The 19,645-nt window shown below is 43.0% G+C and overlaps 2 protein-coding genes across 2 annotated transcripts in view; both read left to right on the forward strand.

Moving 5' to 3' along the window:
* Nucleotides 1-2,818: 2,818 nt before the first annotated feature.
* On the forward strand, nucleotides 2,819-11,681 carry MAPRE1 (microtubule associated protein RP/EB family member 1). Its single transcript, XM_064521725.1, has 7 exons — nucleotides 2,819-2,970; nucleotides 3,713-3,836; nucleotides 6,668-6,813; nucleotides 8,019-8,223; nucleotides 8,656-8,765; nucleotides 9,455-9,607; nucleotides 9,997-11,681. Exons 2-7 carry the CDS (start codon nucleotides 3,716-3,718, stop codon nucleotides 10,051-10,053), a joined length of 792 nt encoding a protein of 263 aa, XP_064377795.1. The 5' UTR covers nucleotides 2,819-2,970; nucleotides 3,713-3,715; the 3' UTR covers nucleotides 10,054-11,681.
* A 1,629-nt stretch (nucleotides 11,682-13,310) lies between these two features.
* LOC112987252 (uncharacterized) overlaps nucleotides 13,311-19,645 on the forward strand; it is a 33,983-nt gene continuing 27,648 nt past the window's right edge. The window contains exons 1-3 of the mRNA XM_026107055.2: nucleotides 13,311-14,126; nucleotides 17,407-17,523; nucleotides 19,247-19,350. The gene's annotated coding sequence lies outside the window, so the exon portion shown is untranslated. The remainder of the gene's footprint in view (nucleotides 14,127-17,406; nucleotides 17,524-19,246; nucleotides 19,351-19,645) is intronic.

A 19,645-nucleotide genomic window follows, 5' to 3' on the forward strand; every position in this document is an offset into this window, starting at 1 on the left:
TAAATACTCCATTTTAAGCTGAAAAGTTGCAACTTGCTGAACAGCGAGTGCGGAGGCAGCCGCTGGGACGCTGCAAACACCTCCAATGACAGAGAAACGATGCTTTTCTTAAGCAAAACCACTGCTAAAAAAACCAAAACTGTAGCAGCAGGTGTAAAGGACCCTGGTCAGGTTACATACACTGAACATGCAGGATACAGAAGCCAAATCTTTTTTTAAGACTTTTTTTGTTAAACTTTGATTTTGTTGTTCAACGTCTGTTGCTGCTTTAAGGCATCACGTAAGAATGTGGCGATTCCTAGACCTGAATGTAGCTGAAACTGAGCTGTGAGGTGGTAGAGTTACTCTTCTAGTTAGAACTAAAGAAATGTTGGTTTGTGAGTTCGGCTGTAGTCTACAACTATTCACTACTTCCTTTTTAAAGCATTTGAAGTTTTCCCTTACATTTGAAGATCCTGCTGAGTGATTTGAAAGGTTGAACAGTCATCCGAGAGCAGGGAGGATTTGGGATGCGGTGTCCTACCGTTCATTGCCAAAATGAACGCCAGCAGCAGGAAGGATGGTGTAGCGATCGATGTCTTGAAAATACAGCCCCCCAAAATGTCACTTCCGAAGCGCCATCACCGAGCAGCGCGTGGGCGGCCGTGCCTGCCCCGGGGCCGGGGGGGATGCGTGCACGCGGCAGCGCTCCCCCGTCAACGCCGTTTTCCGTAGCGGGAGGTTGCAGTCCTGGCAGCCCCCCGGGAACTTAACTCCAATGCACCTTTCAATGCACTGAAACACGTTCACCCTCCATCCCCGTGTCCTCCCCTGCCTCCGCTCTTCGCTGCAAACCGCGGCCCCACGTTGGCCGAGTCCTTGGGTGCATTCTCAAACTGAAGCAGCCGCAGAGCGCGGTTGTGCTGGTGGTCAGCGTGCTGCCCCACGGCCCAGCGCCTCGCCAGTGGGAAATGGGAGCTTCCCTCCCGGCTCCTCCTACCTCTCTTTGACAAGTGGGGACCCTCCTGCACCTCCTGCCCGGGCGGTGGAAGGCGGTGGGTCCCCAGCAGCGAGGGAGTCTCCCATTTTCCACTCCTCCCTCTGTTTTTATGTAGTTTTCCACCCCCACCCCCTCTTCCCCCCCTTGCTGGGGGGAGCTGCCTGCCCCTCGTCTTCTCTTGGTCTCCAAGCCAAGACCGCACTCAGGAATTGGCAGGGAAGGGAACCCAGGAAAAGTTTCAAGGCTTATTTTCCTTGATCCTACCTGGCGGTTATTCCTGAAAGTCTTCTGCTAAGGCGTTCCCAAATGCATGCATTTGAGCGAGCCTTAATTCAGAAAAGCTGGAGAGAAAGCCAAGCGGCCTCCTCGGTCCCCACTAGCAGCCGCAAGTCTTTGCGGGCTGCTCAGGGACGACCCATCACCACCTTTCGTCACCTCGCACCATTACCTGCCCGGCCGCTGCGGAGGACGGGGAGGGGGGTCCGTGGTGCCGTGGTGCCGGTGGCGCTCGAGGAGGCCGAAGGGCTTCTGGCCAACGCGGGACCTGCACCTGAACCAAAACACTAAAGCCTCAGGCTGGCCCTGCGCTGCCGTCCCCGGCTGCCGGTCCCCGTCCCCGGCTGCCGGTCCCCGAGGCCGTGGGGAGTTCCCTGGCCAGGACCGGCCGCGGGGGATGGAGCCGCCGAGCGGCAGCAGCCCTCTCCACCTTTCTGCCCCATGACAATGTTATTTCTCAAAACTCGGTTAATACATAATCTCCGCTCAGTGGCATCTTTTTCACATCTTTTCCTATCTGATCGAAAGAAAAATAAATACAAGAGGAAAAAAAAAAGGACTTTGAGAAAGTAAAGATAAAAGGAATAGTAATTGTCTTGGCATTAAGCTTACGCGATGAAAATTGTAGTAGACAAGTCTTCCTTGAAATATTTTTCCCTGTAAGAGCTGCCTTTTATTATGTGTTTATAAAAATGTTGTAAGAAGAGAGATTTCAGAAATGCCTTTTTAATAATTTTTAAAGGCCTGTAACTCTCCCTGGTGCTATTTTTTTAGGGTAAGGATTTTGATGTTGAAAGTTTTGTGGGTTTTTATACAATCTTTTAAAAATCAAAGGAGTTTGTATTGTTGTTTTTTTAGAAATGTTTCATATACTTTTTGTATTGGGAGCCCAGTACCAAAGTATGAAAAACTTAAAACTGTGCCTTGTCTGAAACAGTTTACTGATTTCCGTATGGGAAAGAAAACAGATCCACGTCTGGAGTTTACCATTTATCACTGTCTAATTAAAAATCAGTATTTCTGTATGACTGGACATTATTTGTTATTCTTGGGGGGGGGGGGGAAGTGAGCCAGTAGGACCAGCCTGCCAGGCGGCCTGTCATCCCGGCCTGCAGCCCCGCCGCTGGGGCGGGCGTCACCGGGGCCTAAGGGGCCCTTCTGGCCTTTAACGGCTCCGCGGCGGCGGGGCCCACGCGCTCCCTCAGGAGGCCTCGCCGCCTGCGGGGCGGCCACAGCCCCAGCGCCCAGGCCTCGGCCGGGTCCGGGGTCCGGGCTCCAGGCCCTGCCAGGCGCCCGGCGCGGCCGCGGTGGCCTCGCTCGTGGCTCCGCGCCCCTCACAGGCCGCCGCGGCGAGAACCGGCCCGGGCCCCGCCCAGGGGGACCCGCCCGAACGGGCGCGGCAGGAGCTGCGGGGCGGGGCCTACCCCACGGCGCGTGCTAATGGCGGGGCCGCCGCGGGGGCGGGGCTAAGAGCCGCCACCAATCCCAGGCGGGGGGCGGGGCCTCGCTGCGGCATCGCAGCGGCTGTCCCGCCCCCTAGCAACGGCGCCCCCCGCCCCCCTCGCGGGGAGCTCGGCCGTGAGCCGCCGAGCGGCGCTCGCTATAACCGCCGTGACGTCGGCGTGACGCGAGCGCGTAGCGTGCGAGTGACGTGGTCCCGGGCAGGCGGGCGGGGCCGGTTTGAACGCGGAGGAGACGGGCGCGAGCGGGGGCAGGTAACGGGGCCGGGGGCGGCGGCGGGCGCGGGGCGCGGCCCGGGGTGGCGGCGGCGGGCGGCGGCGACGACGGGCCCGGGCGGCGGCGGGGAAACGCGGGGCGGGTCGGCGCCCGGTGGGCTGCGAGGAGCCCGGCGTGAGGCCTGCAGGGCCGGGCCGGGCCCTGCCCGGGGCGCGCCCCTCCGCGGGGCCCGGGGGCGGCGGGAGGCAGGCGGCGGGGAGGGGGCCCGGCCTGGCCTGGCCTCCCCCGCTGGGGCGCGTGCGGCGGGGCCCGGCGGCCCTGCCCGCGGCAGCTGCTCGGCTCCGCAGCGGGCGGCGGCTCCGCTTTGTGCCGCCGGGGCCGGGCGGCACCGGGCGCCCCGTGTTTCTCCCCGGCGAGACACCGCGCCGCGCCGGGAAGCGTCGCCCCGCGGCTCGGCCGGCGTGGGTGAGGAGGGCGGGTAATTCGCCGCAGCTGCGGGTCCTTTCATCAGAGTTTCTGCGTGAGCGGTGGCTCGGCGTCAATTTTCTTTGGAGAGGCGCTGGGCCCTGGCCTTTACAGCCGCGGTGAAGCGAGGTCTCTCCAGCTGTTAGCGCCGGGCAGCTTCGCTGTGTTTCCTGTGAATCACGTTTCGCTTGCCTGTTCCGTCATGAAGGCTGGGAAGGAAGCGCCTGTAGCTTGCTGCGGTGAGCCTGCCGTCGCAGGAGCGGTGAGCGTGCAGGGCTTCCACGTGTGACACTCACCCCTTTGGTTTTCTTTCAGAAAATGGCAGTTAATGTGTATTCTACTTCAGTGACTAGCGATAACTTGAGTCGACATGACATGCTTGCGTGGATCAATGAGTCTCTGCAGCTGACGCTGACAAAGATTGAACAGCTATGTTCAGGTAAGAGGACTGGTGGCAAAAGGAATGCTAAATTTGATTTGTGCTGTCTCTTTATAGAGGTAAAACTGTGCTGTGTGAGCCATCTGTGCTGACCCGCTGTAGCAATGTTGTTGGCTAAACTGGTGTTAACTGTCAACTTAATCTAGCATTTTGCATTATAATTTGCTTGTGATTTGAGTTTTATTTAAATTATTTTTTAGCAATCTAAGCATAACGAAAAGGTGTATTCTTCTTCTGACACGCTGCAGTATAAAAGGAATAAGAAGGAATGGTAGTTAATGTGACAAAAAAATTCTTACAGGAGGGTGTTTCTCAAGGGAAATTAAGTACTCAGGCATGATGGTAGTGTGCAAATCTTCCAAGTAACCAGCATAAACAAATGGTCTTATGGAAGAGAAGAGAATGCCTGGGAGATTTGGGAGGTTTCTAAAGATTCAGATGGGGCAGAAGGAGAGGTGTGAGGAAGACACTGTGGACTCTCTTGGGCTCGCCTTGAGGACTTCACAACTCCTGATGATAAAGGAGCATCTCCATCTATGTCACTCCGAGTCACTTTGGCTTGAGTTGACTTTAGCAAAGCTGAATCTCTGATAAGACTTGTAAGCAGGAAAGGGGAAGTGATTAAGGTACGGAAATAAAGTCACGTGTCACTCAGAGGAATGTGCACGTAGGGGAGAAGGGTTATAGCAATGAAGGAAAAATAATAGTGCATGGAGTAAGAGCTGAAAATGAAACCAAGGCTAAGAACATGGCTTGTGTAAAGATGATGATTTGGATAACTGCAACAGAAATAGAAAGGGACTTGGTAAAAAGTGGAAGTTCAACTCATACAGTGAATTTGAGATAAGATGTTGCTCACACAATGAGAGATGCGGAAGCTGCAGACAGAATAAAAGGGGAAGAAGTAAAAAATACATTTGGAACTGTCGGTACAGCTTATGGCTGAGTCCATGGAAGAAACATTCACAAGGATAACAGAAGTCGGGAACTTAGAGTACTACTTGTACTATTCTGACAAGTACTTGTAGCAGCTTTTTGTCTAATGAAAAGGCAGAGAAAGTCAGCAAAGAGGAAGGAACTAAAGATCTAGCTGGCAGGTTTAAAATAAGAACAATTGCTTAGAATCAATGCAAGTCTCAAATGCTGTGGGGCTCTGCCTCTGAGAAGTGTGGATGTTAGTACTGACTGTGCAGAATCTCCGCTAACCTGTTTTCAGCAGAAGGCTGAGAGCTTATGATGTGGTATGTGCTGAGTAATGTCCCTTTTCTGTGTCTGCAAAAATACTCTGTGCCTCTGCATGGATGGAAGTGGCTTTGACTTAGTCGTAGTCATTTAAAAGCAAGTCTCTAAGTTTTCTTTGCTCCCTTTAGTAAGGGGGTAGCCGCAGTAATTTGAGGCTGCGTAAATATGAAAGAAGGCCTTTGACTTGTGCTGCTCTTTTTTAAATCATGCTTCTCTCTGATTGCCAGATAGTTAGCAAAACCCTGATCTCTGGGAGGCATCTATTTTTGAGTTGGCTGTTGGAGTCCTTCAGTAAGTAAACTGAAAGTGCAGATCAAAACAAAGATTTTTTTTTTCCTTCTACCTGTAGAGAAGCAGAGATTTTCTGTTTATCACAGGTAAAGCAGGAGTCCCAAACAGCCTGCAAATGTCTTGCTAGAAAGTGGACAGTATAGGACTTTCCCTTACCTGGGGTTGACATGGATAGACTAGCTTAGGCCTATATTGTAATGTATTAATTCTTGGATATTAGATCCCCCACAAAAGCTTGTGTAGCTGTCTGTTTTAGTTTCAGGCTCCCATTATTCTCTGCGTGCACTTAATTTTTTGGTATTTGTGGGGGGAATAGTGATCAGTGTGTTGCACTTGTATTTTCAATGGCATATGATTACATATTATCACTGCAAGCACCCATATAGTTTTAAAATATCTTTTTAATGGGGTATGTATGTTCTACAAAAGCTAATTTTCTCTTTTGGAAGATGGTTGTCTGCTTTTTAGGGGTTAACGGAATCCTCCCTTTGTTCTAATTGTAATGAGAGTTGAATTGATGTGTATGAAAGATTTAAAATGGATAGGAAGAAATACTAGCTTGTTTGAGTTTTTTGACTAAGACTGGGTTTAAATATAACACAGCTTAATTTGGCTTCTTAACTTTGAGGGTGTTTTGAATTGTGGATAGGTTCTGTCTGTATTAAGTAAATCATTTTATTAATTATTTAAAATAACTGTTGTTCTGGTTTAGCTCTATTAATATTTATAATAATATATATCTCTTAAAAGCACATAACATCTTGGATCTGTACTGATATCCATGAAGGAATGAAATCCAAATTACATGTTGGATTTGTTGCTTGAACTTCTAGAGGCAGTATTGCTCTTGCTCATAAGGGCTCAAGTCATGAGACCAAAAGTCTGATCCTGTAGTCAGCTGAAGGTTATTTAAGGCCATACTGCATCAAAACAGAAGATTAAAGGCTCTTGATACCTTGCTTTTGTTCCCTTTAAGGGCTCATGTAGCTGAGGAGTGAGTCAGGTCAGCTTGCTGATCTGACTGAGAAGTAACTTTTGTGGGCTTAGTGAGCTGACTTGATTCATCCTAGGACTTGTATTCCTTAGAACTGAGGCCAGAAAGGCAGAGAGAAAGTGTGGCTGGGGACAAAGGCAGAGAAGGAACACTTTTTTTGGTAGTAGCTTGCAGTTAAGTAGGCTTCAGAACAGTAGGGTGGTAAGCTGAACCTCCGTTTCCTATTGTAGTAAATGGTGCGTCAAGAAAACTTGCTCATATTTTCACTTCAAATAAGATAGCACATGAATTTTTCTTTTGGCAGGTGCTGCCTACTGTCAGTTCATGGACATGCTCTTCCCCGGTTCTGTAGCACTCAAGAAAGTGAAGTTTCAAGCAAAATTGGAGCATGAGTATATTCAAAACTTCAAGATTCTACAAGCAGGTTTTAAACGAATGGGTGTTGACAAAGTAAGCTGGGTTATAACTGATTCTCCTTGCTCTTAACATCAAAGTAGATGGAATGTGTTATCACCACTTCCATCTCCAGACCTGAATAAATCTTGGAGCACAGCTTGCTTCTGGTTTGCATTAGGGTTCTTGCTCTTGTTGACTTGGGACAGTATCTGCTTTACTCCAGCTAAGGTTAGGCTTCTAGTTCTTAATGATAAGATTAATTTTCCCATTTTAGTTCTATATAAGATACAGATTAATGCAGAAAATCTGAGATAAATTGTACTTAAGCCTCCTGTTTGAACCAGCTTTGTACCAGATGTGATCCCATAACCTGTTGGTATGGTAGTCTTAATGACTTCGAGTTCCTCTTTACAAGCTTATTTAATTTTAAGATGGTGAAAATTAGATCTCTGAAAATACTTGTTCAGATTAAATAATTATGTTCATGGAAGGGTGATTTATCTAGGTAATAGTTACTGGCGGCATATTTGATTAACACTAAGCAGTTTGGTGTTAAAACTTGGTTCTTTATTTATTTGAAGGTATCTCATTCTGTGGTTGTTAATAGCTTCAGCACACATTTAATCAGGCTTCTACTTAGGGGAAGTACCGCTAACTTGTGCAGCATGTCCAGAGCTGGACAACCATGCTTTTAAAAGTTAAATGACTGTATAATGGTAATGACTCTTTGCCCCTGCCAAACTTGATAGACTCTCAGCTGGTGGCCTACAGACAAGAAGTTACAATTTGCTGCATCCTTTTAATAATCTTCTTTTTCAGCATCTCTGGAATGAAGAGTGTAATTGGAGCCTACGAAAAAGGCGATGTTTAAATTTTGTAGTAGTTCTTTATGTTAGTAGTCTGTAAAAACTGGTCAGCAGTTCAGATTTATGAAAACTAGTGCTGGATGAGCTGGCTTCAAAAGTACAGGAAGAAGTTTGGTGTTGAAACGTGGTGCAGCAGAAACCTTATTGCAGAACTAATTTTAAAATTTTAATTTAAAATTTAGTTGGACACTGACAGTGAATCCACGACTTGTTTTTTAATTCCAGTTATTAGGAAAATCTTACTATTTGAGATGCACTTATGCCTAAGGAGTATTTTCTCTAGAATAGACAAAGAATTGCATTTGCCCATCTCCTGAGTGTGCTCTTGTTAAAACTTGTTATACATAAACGAAAGGTTCTTTACTGTTAATACAAGTTTTTACCTTTTTTCAGATAATTCCTGTGGACAAACTAGTGAAAGGAAAATTTCAGGACAACTTTGAATTTGTTCAGTGGTTCAAAAAATTTTTTGATGCAAACTATGATGGGAAGGAGTATGATCCCGTTGCTGCTCGACAAGGCCAAGAGACAGTAGCACCAAACCTCGTTGCTCCAGTTGTGAACAAACCCAAGAAAGCTCTCAGTTCTAGCAGTGCAGGTAGAGTAAATACTTAAAGGTTATCTAGATCATAAAAAAAAAAAACCAAAAAAAAAACCCACACTTCAGGAAAGCAAGACTGAGTCCCTGTTCAAATTCAGTGCATCAAATTATAGTATTTTGCAGCTTATTTCTGAGTCGATGTTTAAGACTAGCATCTCTAACAGTAGTACCCGGTTATCTGGGAGTTACAGAAAGGACAATTTTCTCTAAAAGAAAAGATGGCAATGCTTGGTGCCAATGCATGTTGAAGAAAACAGCCATGTTGCATGGAGTCAGGGAGAAGGAATGCTTCAGATAGAGAAATTTGAAGACAAGTTCCTATGTACCTAAGTGTGTCTGGAAGGCTGATGGTACCTTTTGAAGAAGGAGAGAGAGGAGGAAAAAAAAAAAGATATTCTGAGGGGAGCTAATGCTGATTCAATCTTACAGCCCCACAGAGGCCCATTGTTACACAGAGAACTGCAGCAACTCCAAAAGGTGGTACTGGAATGGTCAAAAAGGCTCCAGGAGATGACGAATCGGCAGGATTGATTGAGCAGGTGTGTTGATCAAAATGGCCCTGTGTACTGATCTATGTATTATGGATTTCTGTATGGAGTGGTTTTATTTCTTTACTTATGTAAAGAGCCAAATGACTAGGACAGGGAGATGCAAGAAAGAGATCATAATGTAGTAAGCTTCTTTGAAGTCAATTATTCCGAAACCTTTATTAGAGTGGTCTCACTCTCCTGACAGGAGTGAAACTCCTTATGCAGTACACTAGTACCCAGACATTTACATCTAGTATGTGCCATATCCCACATAGCATTGTTTTTAAGTATTTCCACAGCTGTGTTGCAGATATCACAGCATTCCAACTGAGCTATGAGCAGCTGCTACTTCACTGCAATACTGAATGCAGTACAACTAAAACTCCTGTCGGCATGAGAGAGTTGACTTGAAAGAATGTGTTGGCAAGGAAAACTGCAAGCAGTTGGCTTTTTACCTGTGTCATGTAGTAAGCCATTAGAATTTCCAAAGGATATTGCGTGTTTTGGGCTGGATTTTTTTTGTGGAAGCAGTGTTATAATTTGTGAAATAGTAACCACCCCACCCCCGGTTTTGATTATTTCTAAAGTGTTTTGCATATGAATACCATCCTGGTAACTTTGGGAATCTCGCCATTTGAATAAACCACTACCTTATTTTCTTCTTGGTGGAGAAATTACCATTGATATCTTTTGGGCAGATCAATGTATTGAAACTCACTGTTGAAGATTTGGAGAAGGAGAGAGACTTCTACTTTGGCAAACTGAGAAACATTGAATTGATCTGCCAGGAGAATGAAGGGGAGAATGATCCAGTGTTGCAGCGGATTGTGGAAATTCTTTATGCCACAGATGTAAGTAACCTTGTAGAAATTGGATTACTTTTTTTTTCCCCTTCCCATAACTGGACGTTGGGCTGTTTTCTAGTGCTCCCTCCATTTTTACTTGTTTTTTTCCTTTTGGTTTATGGCCTAGCTTTTTCCTGTAATAAAGAACAGATAACAATTCTATTTGGGCAGCAGACAGGCTTAGGCTTACGTGAAGAGTATGTAACAAATGAATCAAAGATGAGGAAATAATTTGTCTGCTAGTATATACTAACACTGTAAATGATAACTTGACAGTATTTCCTTTCCACTATCCTAAGTGAAAAATAAAAGAAAGGTACATACATCTCAAGAGTAGCCAGGAACTGGTTTGAGATCAGTTTTTCATTAAAGCCCTTGTTTTATCCCCTCTTCAGGAAGGCTTTGTGATACCTGACGAAGGAGCACCGCAGGAGGAACAAGAAGAGTATTAACAGACCACATACTGTACCAGCAGAGCAGCAACATCAGAATTCTTTGCCCCAGATCATGTGCTTAACTGTAAAATACTCCACTTTATTCTTAGAGGACTCACTGGTTTCTTTTCATAAGCAAAAAGTACCTCTTCTTAAAGTGCACTTTGCAGAAGTTTCACTCTTTTTACAGTGGGTTTGAGTTAGGAGCTCTTTCTCACTTTGTAGCGGAGCAGTATTCACATCTAGTTGGTATATTTAGGGAGCAAGAGGCTGAATATTTGGAACTTGTTGCAGAATGGTTTGCTGGTAAAACACTGGTTTGTGGAAAGACTCTTTTCTTGTATCTAAGATGGTGTGTAGTGGAGAAATTAAAGACTCTGACTCACAGAAAGATTGAGTTAATGTGAAATTGCAGCAGAGAAATTATAATTAAATGCCTTAAGAGTATTTAAAATATGCTTCCATATGCCAAATTGAAGTAATGTGACAGGAGATTTTATGTGCTTCATACCGGGGTAGACACTTGTTTGACTCCATACACTGCTGTTTGAGAGGCCTTGCATGGCAGCCGCCTTTGTCAGCAAGTGCTCAAAAGGGGCTATTAAATCAAAACTCCATTCCTATGTAAAGCTGCTTACTAAGTGATTAGTTCTCGATGAAATAGGCCTTACTGTTGCCTGTCACAAGATTAGAGGGAGTATGAACAGCTGAGACACATAAATTACCTTGAAGAGCGCTAAAGCCTTTTTCTGTGGCATTGTGGCTAATGACTTTGCCAAAATGTACTGTGTTTTCTGTAAAACAAAAAACAAACAAAAGGGCATCTACTATTATTGCCTAAAAGTAATTTTTTTCCTGGCTCTTGTTTCTCCTTGTCCTGTTTCTGTTTGTTTTTGTTGGTATACCTTCTGGTATCTCACTGGTTCTTTTCCCCATTCCAAGGAGTGCTGGTCAAATCAAATGGTTGTAACAGAGTTTGCACTGTGCAACTATCTTAAAATGAAAGTGAATCGAGCACATGAGGATAAACTTTCTGTGTGTTTTTTTTTTTTTTTTTTTTTTTTTTTTTTTTTTTTTTTTTAAAACCAGGGTGTATCTAATAATACTTGCCAGTTCAGTAATCTTCTGGGGTCAAAACTAAAAAGGTGCTGGCTAACAGAGCTAATGTTATTGCAGAAAATACAGTACTGAGACTAACTTAAATATTAATATTTAAAGTACTTTCTTTAACTGTCTTTTTTTTCTTGCTATCATGCCCCTCATTACTTTTGTGTTTGGCAAGATCCTGCAAGACTTCTGATCCCCCTTCACTACTGAGATTGATCAGTCCTGTTGTGCTTGTATTCATTTGTTTCTGGTGGTAGCTTGTCCTAAAATGTGTGTAGGAGAGCATTTTATGGTAATTGTTGTGTAGTGCATGAATCTTTGTGAAATTCAGAGAAAAACCCAAATTCAGTGAATGCCAAAAAATGCAAGTATCTAGCCATTGTTTAAAATTGCAGTGGTGCTATTTCTCTTGTGGCCTTTTAGACTTTTGTTGCCCTGAAACTCCATTTTACTGAGAAACCATATTTGACTTGGATTTTTCTTGACAGGGTTTTTCTATTTTAAGCGGTTTCTAAATAAAGTTCTGTATTTCAAGAGTGTCACGTCTACTGGATTCTCTCGTATTTTCAGACATGATCAGGCAAATCACAATAGTTTAATTCTGAAGCTTGCAGGACCTGGAATATCAGCTTTTGTTCCCCAGTCCTAGTTACATTCATTGCTAACTGGACTAGCAGTAATGTTGAAACTTTCCTTGGAGTAGGCTGGGGAAAACATCACTTACTCTTCATTCTTTCCCAAGCAGATGAAATGTGACTGTATTGTTGGCTTCTTCCTTTTGAAGGTGTAAGAATGGGGTTGGATAATAGGAACACTGTCAGGCGACTTTAAATGGTGGAATGGCTAAAACAGTGGTTATAAACAAGATGTTAATTGTGGCATCTGTCACCAGTGTGAGCAGATTGACTCTTAACCTAGTTGTTTTGTTTCAGTTGGAGTATGTTTTGTAGATGAGCTTAAATGTTATTTTTACAGATGTGTACACTGACCAGCTTCTCAGAGAAGTGCTTGTGTGATGTGTCTGACTTTGAAGTTGGAAGCATTCCCCAAAAGGCTTATCTATCATGGTGGAGAACCCTAAGCGTTCTACAGATGCTTTATTCTGAAGAATAGGCATTGCTGGCAGTGCCTACTGATATTGCAATATTGGTGTTGGACTACAGAAGCACAGTTGTAGAATGAGGGTTTTTTGATGCACATAAAATCTTCTTTACCATTACTTGTTCACTTTGAGATCAAAAGCATACTATTTTCAACTCCATTCTTCCACCAACTCAAAGCAAAAGATGGCAATGATTTGTGACTTAAGATGACTTCTGGGGTGTTTCAGTACTCTTGATGGTTCAGTTGCACATTGGAACGTGGTTGCTTCAAGTCCCCCCACCCTCAAGATTGCGTGGAACTGTGAAGTGCTGAGATAATCAGATGGGTCAATTTTTGTTCTCTGCTACTAGAAGCAAGCAAATATACTTTAATGCTAAGAGAATGATGAGTCAGAAGTAGTGCTGGTGCTCCTTGACCATGTGAGACTGTTCAATGTGTGAATCTATTGGATGTGCATTATAAAACTAAATTGAAGCTGCAGTCTTGAAAGTCAAATGCTGCTAAGATTTCCAGTTGCTTACATGCCTTTTGTACCACCAAGATGAGTTATAAATAGAACGGACAAACTCATACGGTCAACTTACCTGTCTACGTTATAGATACCTTGGCATAATCTTTTTTAATGTCCTTTTTGAAAGCAAGCAACCACAACAAACCCAACTCAAACCCATAAACTTAACATAGCTACTCTGTTACGCTGGTACAGTATATGCTGTTAAATATTGAATGCTCACCTGCTGGAACAATTCAGATAGCATCCAGCCTTTCTTAGGGTCTTAGTTTTATCAGATATTTGAAAAGTGAACAGAACGGAAGAACCAAAAGCTCACCTTTCCTTTCTGTACCGACATGTCTTACAGGTGGGCTTGTGGATGTTTTTTTAACTTTTATTGTTCAATCTTTTCAAAATTCCTGGTTTGCAATGACAATTCTTACTGTAACTGTTAAAAGCCTTCAAATAAAGGCCAATAACTTACTCACTGTTGTATCATATCACTATTTAATGTGACTGCTTAAGCACTCGGTGATCTCGTAGATTAATGTCTGTCCTCAAGAACAAGTGTATCCTTGAGGGGTGTGTGGGGGGTTGTTTTTTGTTTTGTTTTTTGCTTTTTTCCTTTCCTTTTTTCCTCTTTGACAACATCCTCCTATGGATAAGGCTGGGATCTACTTCTCACAAGGGGAAGATTTTTAGCAAATTGGTGTGAAAACCTAATGAGGTTTTCAGGCTGTATTGGTGACACAGACTATTCTCAATTTGTATAGTAGTGCAAGAAATACAGGGAATGATGATATGGGCCTAACACAGTTGATAGGATAACTTGCATGCCTAGAACTTTAATTCAAGGTAGTAGCTTTTTGGCAAAGCACAGGTTGAGATGAAAAAAGAATAATGTTGCTTCATGTGTGTGAGCCTTAGGTCAAGTATATCCCTTTCAGAGTTGGGGGAATGTAAAAACTGTGTAAAAGGACTTAAGGTGGAAAAAGAACAAGCGCTCTGGCAAAATTCCAGCATAGTAGATCAGCAAATCAGTGGGGTTTGGTGGTTGGAATCTTGTGAACAACTGGAAAAATCTACCAAACTACAGGATTTTATTATTACAGGGAATGCAAGCTGCCCAGGTACCTGAGAAAAAGGAAAGTGCAGCAGGGCGCATGTGGATTGTTAGCAGGAGAGCTGAAGAATTTACTGATCTTCTGATGCAGAAAGCAGAGAAAGCAACAAGACAAAGATGTTGCAGATCCAGTTCTGGTCAACGAATGTGAAATGGCAAGCAGCTTGGATTAGAGTATGGAATACTGAAGCTGACGGTCCTTAGGACAGAGGCAACAAAAATACAAACCATGGCTTTGCAGAAGGGAGGCCTCAGACTCGGTTGGTAAGTAAGATCTGGGATGAGATTTTGGAATTGTGGCTGTCAGTTCCTTGCAGAAATTGATACTAAGCCCATTAACTATCCAAATGTGGAGGAAGGAAGTGTGTTAAACAAATGTGACAAGAACACAAAGAATATATAGAGAATAAGCACTTAGAGAAGGTTGCAGTCATAAAGGAACAGGATAAATGTATAGGGACAAAATCAAGCATGGTATGAAATGCTTGACAAATAAAACTTGGAAGAAACCTGATGTGAGAACACTTTTTAAGGAAAGGAAGCAGAAGTGCAATATTCTATACTTAAAGAGGGATAATCAGTGCACAAGTACAGCACAGTGAATATGTGATTACATAGCAACTCTGCAGAAAAGCTGGAGTTTTAATACAGGCAATGTGCATCTAAAGAGATGGAAAACAAATGGGTTGTCTTTTTTGGGTAATAGCTGTTTAAACTGAAGGATCAGACTATCTGGAGGAAACAGCATTTTTGCTGAAGCTATGCATCCTTATACTATCATTAAGACAGAAAACTGTATCTTCCAAGAAAGTGTTTTTTCTTCTTTTTTCCTTAGTAGAGCAGGAACAAGTTTAACTTGGCCCTTGAAATTTCCTAAGACCAAAAGGAAAGTCTAGAGAGGGCAATTCCAGCCTTATGTCATAAGGGGGGAATAACTGACCAACTTTTTTCCTTCCACTTTTTCTCCCCTCCTTGGGGGGCATCTTTCAAAGCTCTGTAGAGACAAAGGCCACTTTCTTAAAACTAGCTCTTTTCCCTTACTCACTAAAGCTGGCTAGCTTCTCAATAGTGGCCTTACCAAAAAAAAAAAAAAAAGTGTGTGTTTATATACATATACGTATGTATATACATATACATATACGTATGTATATACATATACATATACGTATGTATATACATATACATACACGTATGTATATACATATACATAAACATAAAAATTGTGGCTGACCTCTTGGAACTATAGAAAACAGGAACTGGTGTGATTTCTGTTTTTAAGTCTGTGAGAGATGTTTTGCAAACATCTTCCTCTTGAAAGTAATTTTGTAAAATGGTTGTCTGTCAATCTTCTGATAGTGCTCTGGCTCTGGTTTTGTCCCAGGGAATACATAAGAATGAATGGACATTTGGGAGGCTTTGAATCTCATGAGACTGCATGGATATAAATCTCTTATTCAAAGCTCTGCAGATTGATATTTATGAAGTGATGAACAAATGAAGCTAAAATGGGGGGGACAGCGGAGTTGGGTCTATTTTCAAAACTTGAATACAAAGCCATATTTCATCTTGGCATTTCTCTCAAAGAGGGGTTTGAGAAAAAGGAAGAAAGTGGACTGAGAGTTCTGTGATAGCGGCTGCAAGGACTAGAGTGAGACTCCACGGCAGCCTTGCACAAGGGTAGAGTAGGGTGAAGAGCTAGAGCAGGAACCCTGGGAGCTGTTTCCCTGGGACCTCAGGAGCAGCGTGGATGTGTTCTCAGAGGACCTTCTGTGTCTAATTATCGTTACATGGGAAAGTGCTTTTAGAGAACAGCTGAAGAGGAACTCCTTTATCCATCAGGGTATCCATCCTCTGGGGCAGGATTAATAAAATCCCTGATAAATTGGTCAAGAGAATGATGGAAGGAGGAGTCTCCCTTGAAGTCCTTTAGCTGTTGAGAATCTGTAGAACCGTGATATAACAGACCTCGCTCATGACTTCACGTTCAGGTCCCCAGCGGATACGCAAGGGAAGCGGGAACAGAAGAAACGTGTTGCTGCAGTGGTCAGTAGCCCCACAAGAGACCCAGGGTCCTCCAGAAGCAGTGTTTTACTCTGGCGTGGTTAGTGTTGCAAGAGGGGGCACAGAGCTCGTCAACTGGGGGAAGCTAATTCCCTTCTTCAGAGAAGGTTTTTCTTTTTTTTTTCTCAATCTGCCTAGAAATCCCAGTCATAGAAGATCCTTATTAGATATTTGAATGGATGTCAAAGTGCTTAGGAGCTTTCAGTTTCCCCACATGTAATAGGGGAATGAAAGATCACTTTCTTACTGCAGTTTTACTATGGTTTGTCCAAGTCACGTGGGCCCGGGAGGTTACGTGTGCAGGTGATCAGCGTGTGCTGGGCTCTGTACTGCCGTGGCTACCCTGATAGCACTGTCTGCACTGGCTAATCTTAAGCTAGTTTGGGTGTGAGCTGTGGTCAAGGCATTGTCGTGGCGAGCATGTTCATAGGGTTATTTCTATTTGTTTGAACTTTCAGGGTAGACTTGGTCTGCTCTTGTTTAATGATCTTTGTCTTCAAAAACAGCATGAGGTAAATGAATGCCATGATGTGGATGAATAGAGTGCAAAAGTCTGCATTCTTTAGCTCTGTTGAAACATAGTTTGGATGGGCTCAATGAAACAGCTACAATGGGTCCCTTTTTCAAAAAAAACAGAACAAAACAAAAATACCAGAACTTACATCGCTTTAGTTTTTTTATGGAAGAATCAGTAGTTACAAGCTTACATTAATGTATTGAAATCAGTAGATACTGTGCACCCTGGCAGCCAAATCTCCAGGAGGGGGGATGTTCTCAGAGCCATTGCAGATGGGAGAAAAGTGTTTTCTCCTGCACTTGAAGCTTGCTGCAATGCTCTTTGATCAGAATTACTCTGTGCCCAATTATCCCTGCTTTCGAGGCTGTGCTCAGAGCAGGATACATCCATGTTTACATAATGCTTCTGCAGGGAAGATCTTGTTTTCAGCACTGAGCGAAATACTCTGAGGGCTCTGCTAGCTTTACCGTGTCGCTCTCCGGGCAAATGAGCCCCAAGATGCCCCAGTGCTTCAGCTGCTCCGGAGAGGCGGCTGAGAGTCAGCTACATCAGCTGCATCCAGCAGGGTTTGATGCCCCCTCTAGCCAGATAACGTTCTGGCAGCTGCACCACAGCTATGAATTGAAACCTGTACTGCTAAAGATGTGTTCAAATTTGTTATAAAGCATTATCAAAATAGAGTTTTCATGCTTGCATTATCATAAGTTTCTCTCAGTTCTGCTGTCACATCTTTAGTCTGCTTACACTAGTAAGAGATTTTAGCATGGTTACCTTGGATTGTAAAGCTTTTGTAACAGGCTATTTCTTATAGCTGCAGATAGTTTGTCAGAAATACCCTGGAAAACACTCTTAAAAGGTTAGTTCCTGTCCTGCAACTCTTCCTCCTTTTCTGCAAGACATAATTATGAGATTCTAAGTGTCACAAAAAGTCTGTGCGATCTGTTTTCGAATCGTACCGTTTTTCAGGCTACGAGGTTTTCAGACGGAGGTCAAAGGCTGTCTTCCACAGACATCTCCCATGCCTGACAAGTGGAAGATAGGATTGCTTCTGAGTACTTACAGAAATTGGCAAAAGGATTTCAGGTGAGGCTGGAGGTGATGATGCAGTTCATTCCAGAGCATTTCAGTATTTAATGGCTTTTCTTTTTGTTGTCCTAATGTTTGGTAACTCTTTCACAATTGCTATGAATAAAGAGAAAGTGGATAGCAGAGATGTATGTTTTGTTATCTTAATTCTATAATATGAAGGCAGAATGCAAGTTCTAAGAGGCCAAAAGAACAAAATTGGCAGGCTCTAGATTTTGACTTTTGGAAGGTGATTCACGTTAGGTAAAGTCACCTATGAAGATACTGGTGATGCAGGTACAGTACAGTATTCCAGAATCTTTCTGCTGCAAACAGATTAATACTTAATCTTCCCCCAACCCAGACTGGTTATTGTGGTATTATCACCTCAGTTTTACAGATGGAGAAACTTGGCTCAGGGAGGCTGTGATTAATCGTACATCATACAGGAGTTTAGTAGTGGATGTAGGCATAAATCTCAACTTTCCAGTTTCCCCGTCGTACTCTTTTTTTGATAGATATCCTGATGTTCACCTGCTATGATGGTTAGGCTTTCTTCCCATGTCTTTGTGCTTCTAGGTATCCTTTGACATGCACTGATCTGAACTGGATTGCCAGACATATCCGATAAGATGTATCTGCTGTAACTGCACAGTTTTTGGATATGATTTAGGATCTGTCTTTGAATTTTGATTCACATAGACTGGTAGCAGTATCATTTCCGAGATTTATATATACAGTTACTTTAAAGTGGATGTTCCTAAGGAGATGCTGTGTTAGATTCACTGGGAATATTTAACATAGACTACACAACAAAGTGGCTGGGAAACATCACTCAAAATATTTGATGAAAATGGAGCTCCGCCCTGCCCATTAACTTATGATATGGTCTTTATGAAAAATCTAACTTCATTTCTTCCTTCAAACTTTCAATATTGAAAGACAGTTTTAAAAATCTCCATTTTGAATGTTACTAGGGCAAGGCAGTAGCTGCAACATGTTATTCCATTTTGGTAAATTTAGGAAAACTTAGGTTAGTAGGTGGTATTCACAAGACAGTTTTAACACTTAGAAGTTACATAGTGGTTTGTTCTGTGCGCAAAATTATTGCAGCTACATATGTGAATTGGAAAATGACGTGTATAAATGGCCAGTTTTAAAATAACCGTATACCACATCTCTCTGGGTGCATAATGGCAATAAACTATGTGCGTAGTTTAGACTTCCAATAAATGTATTTGCTGATGTGGAAACTGTAGAAATCTGCCACAGGATTCTTTCTTTTTGAGGTCACCTTTGATACAATAATATTATGACATGCCTTCTTCATGATATCTTTTCTCAGTAATGAATTATCTGGCTGAGTACAGCTCTCAGTTTATGCTTGTTTTCACAGGTTTGGATATGAATAAGTTCTGCATGTCAAAGAGATAATAGAGAAAACTGACAATAAAGACATTCACGAAGACTGACACTGATTGTGATGGCTTTATAGCCTGTGTAATGGTACTGTCCTCTGAGATGAAAGATGAGGGCTAAGGAATAGTAGTTGCAAAAGTAGTTTCCTGATTTATTTAAAAAAACACAAAAATCGAACATCATTTGTTACTGACGGTAGGGTAGTGTTTATTTTCTTAGCCATCTTCCATAATTCTTGCTCTGTCAACACCACAGAACCTGAGATAATTAATTCTGCTCTCCCTTTGATACCGTGCTAATGAAATCACTGTCTGCCATACAGGAAGAATAGCTGGACTATGTGCTACAGGAATTCAGAAGCAAGGATAACACGCTGAAAAGCAAATCTCACCTGCTCTTTAAGATGCCTATGGAAGTAATCCCAGGGTAAGACATCTTTGAGGAGCAGTCCTGCACTAAAAGCTACTTGTATTTGTCTTCCACTTAAATGGTTCTCCTGTGATGCAATGAAAAATGCCTACTACTTAAGCATTCATTTTACATCAAAGAGAAAACATGAGCATCTTCCAAATGAAACTGGCTTAATAAGCCAGGCCCTAATTTAAGAACAATGTCTATTATAAGATAATAGATTTGGTGATAAATGACTGCTTGAAATGGGTTCCCTTTTGTGTTTAGTCAGTCTGGTTTGACTATTGTATGTAAAAGCATCAATTTAGTG

The sequence above is a fragment of the Dromaius novaehollandiae genome, chromosome 16 (genome assembly GCF_036370855.1).
Source record: "Dromaius novaehollandiae isolate bDroNov1 chromosome 16, bDroNov1.hap1, whole genome shotgun sequence".
In the NCBI taxonomy this organism is placed as follows: Eukaryota; Metazoa; Chordata; class Aves; order Casuariiformes; family Dromaiidae; genus Dromaius; species Dromaius novaehollandiae.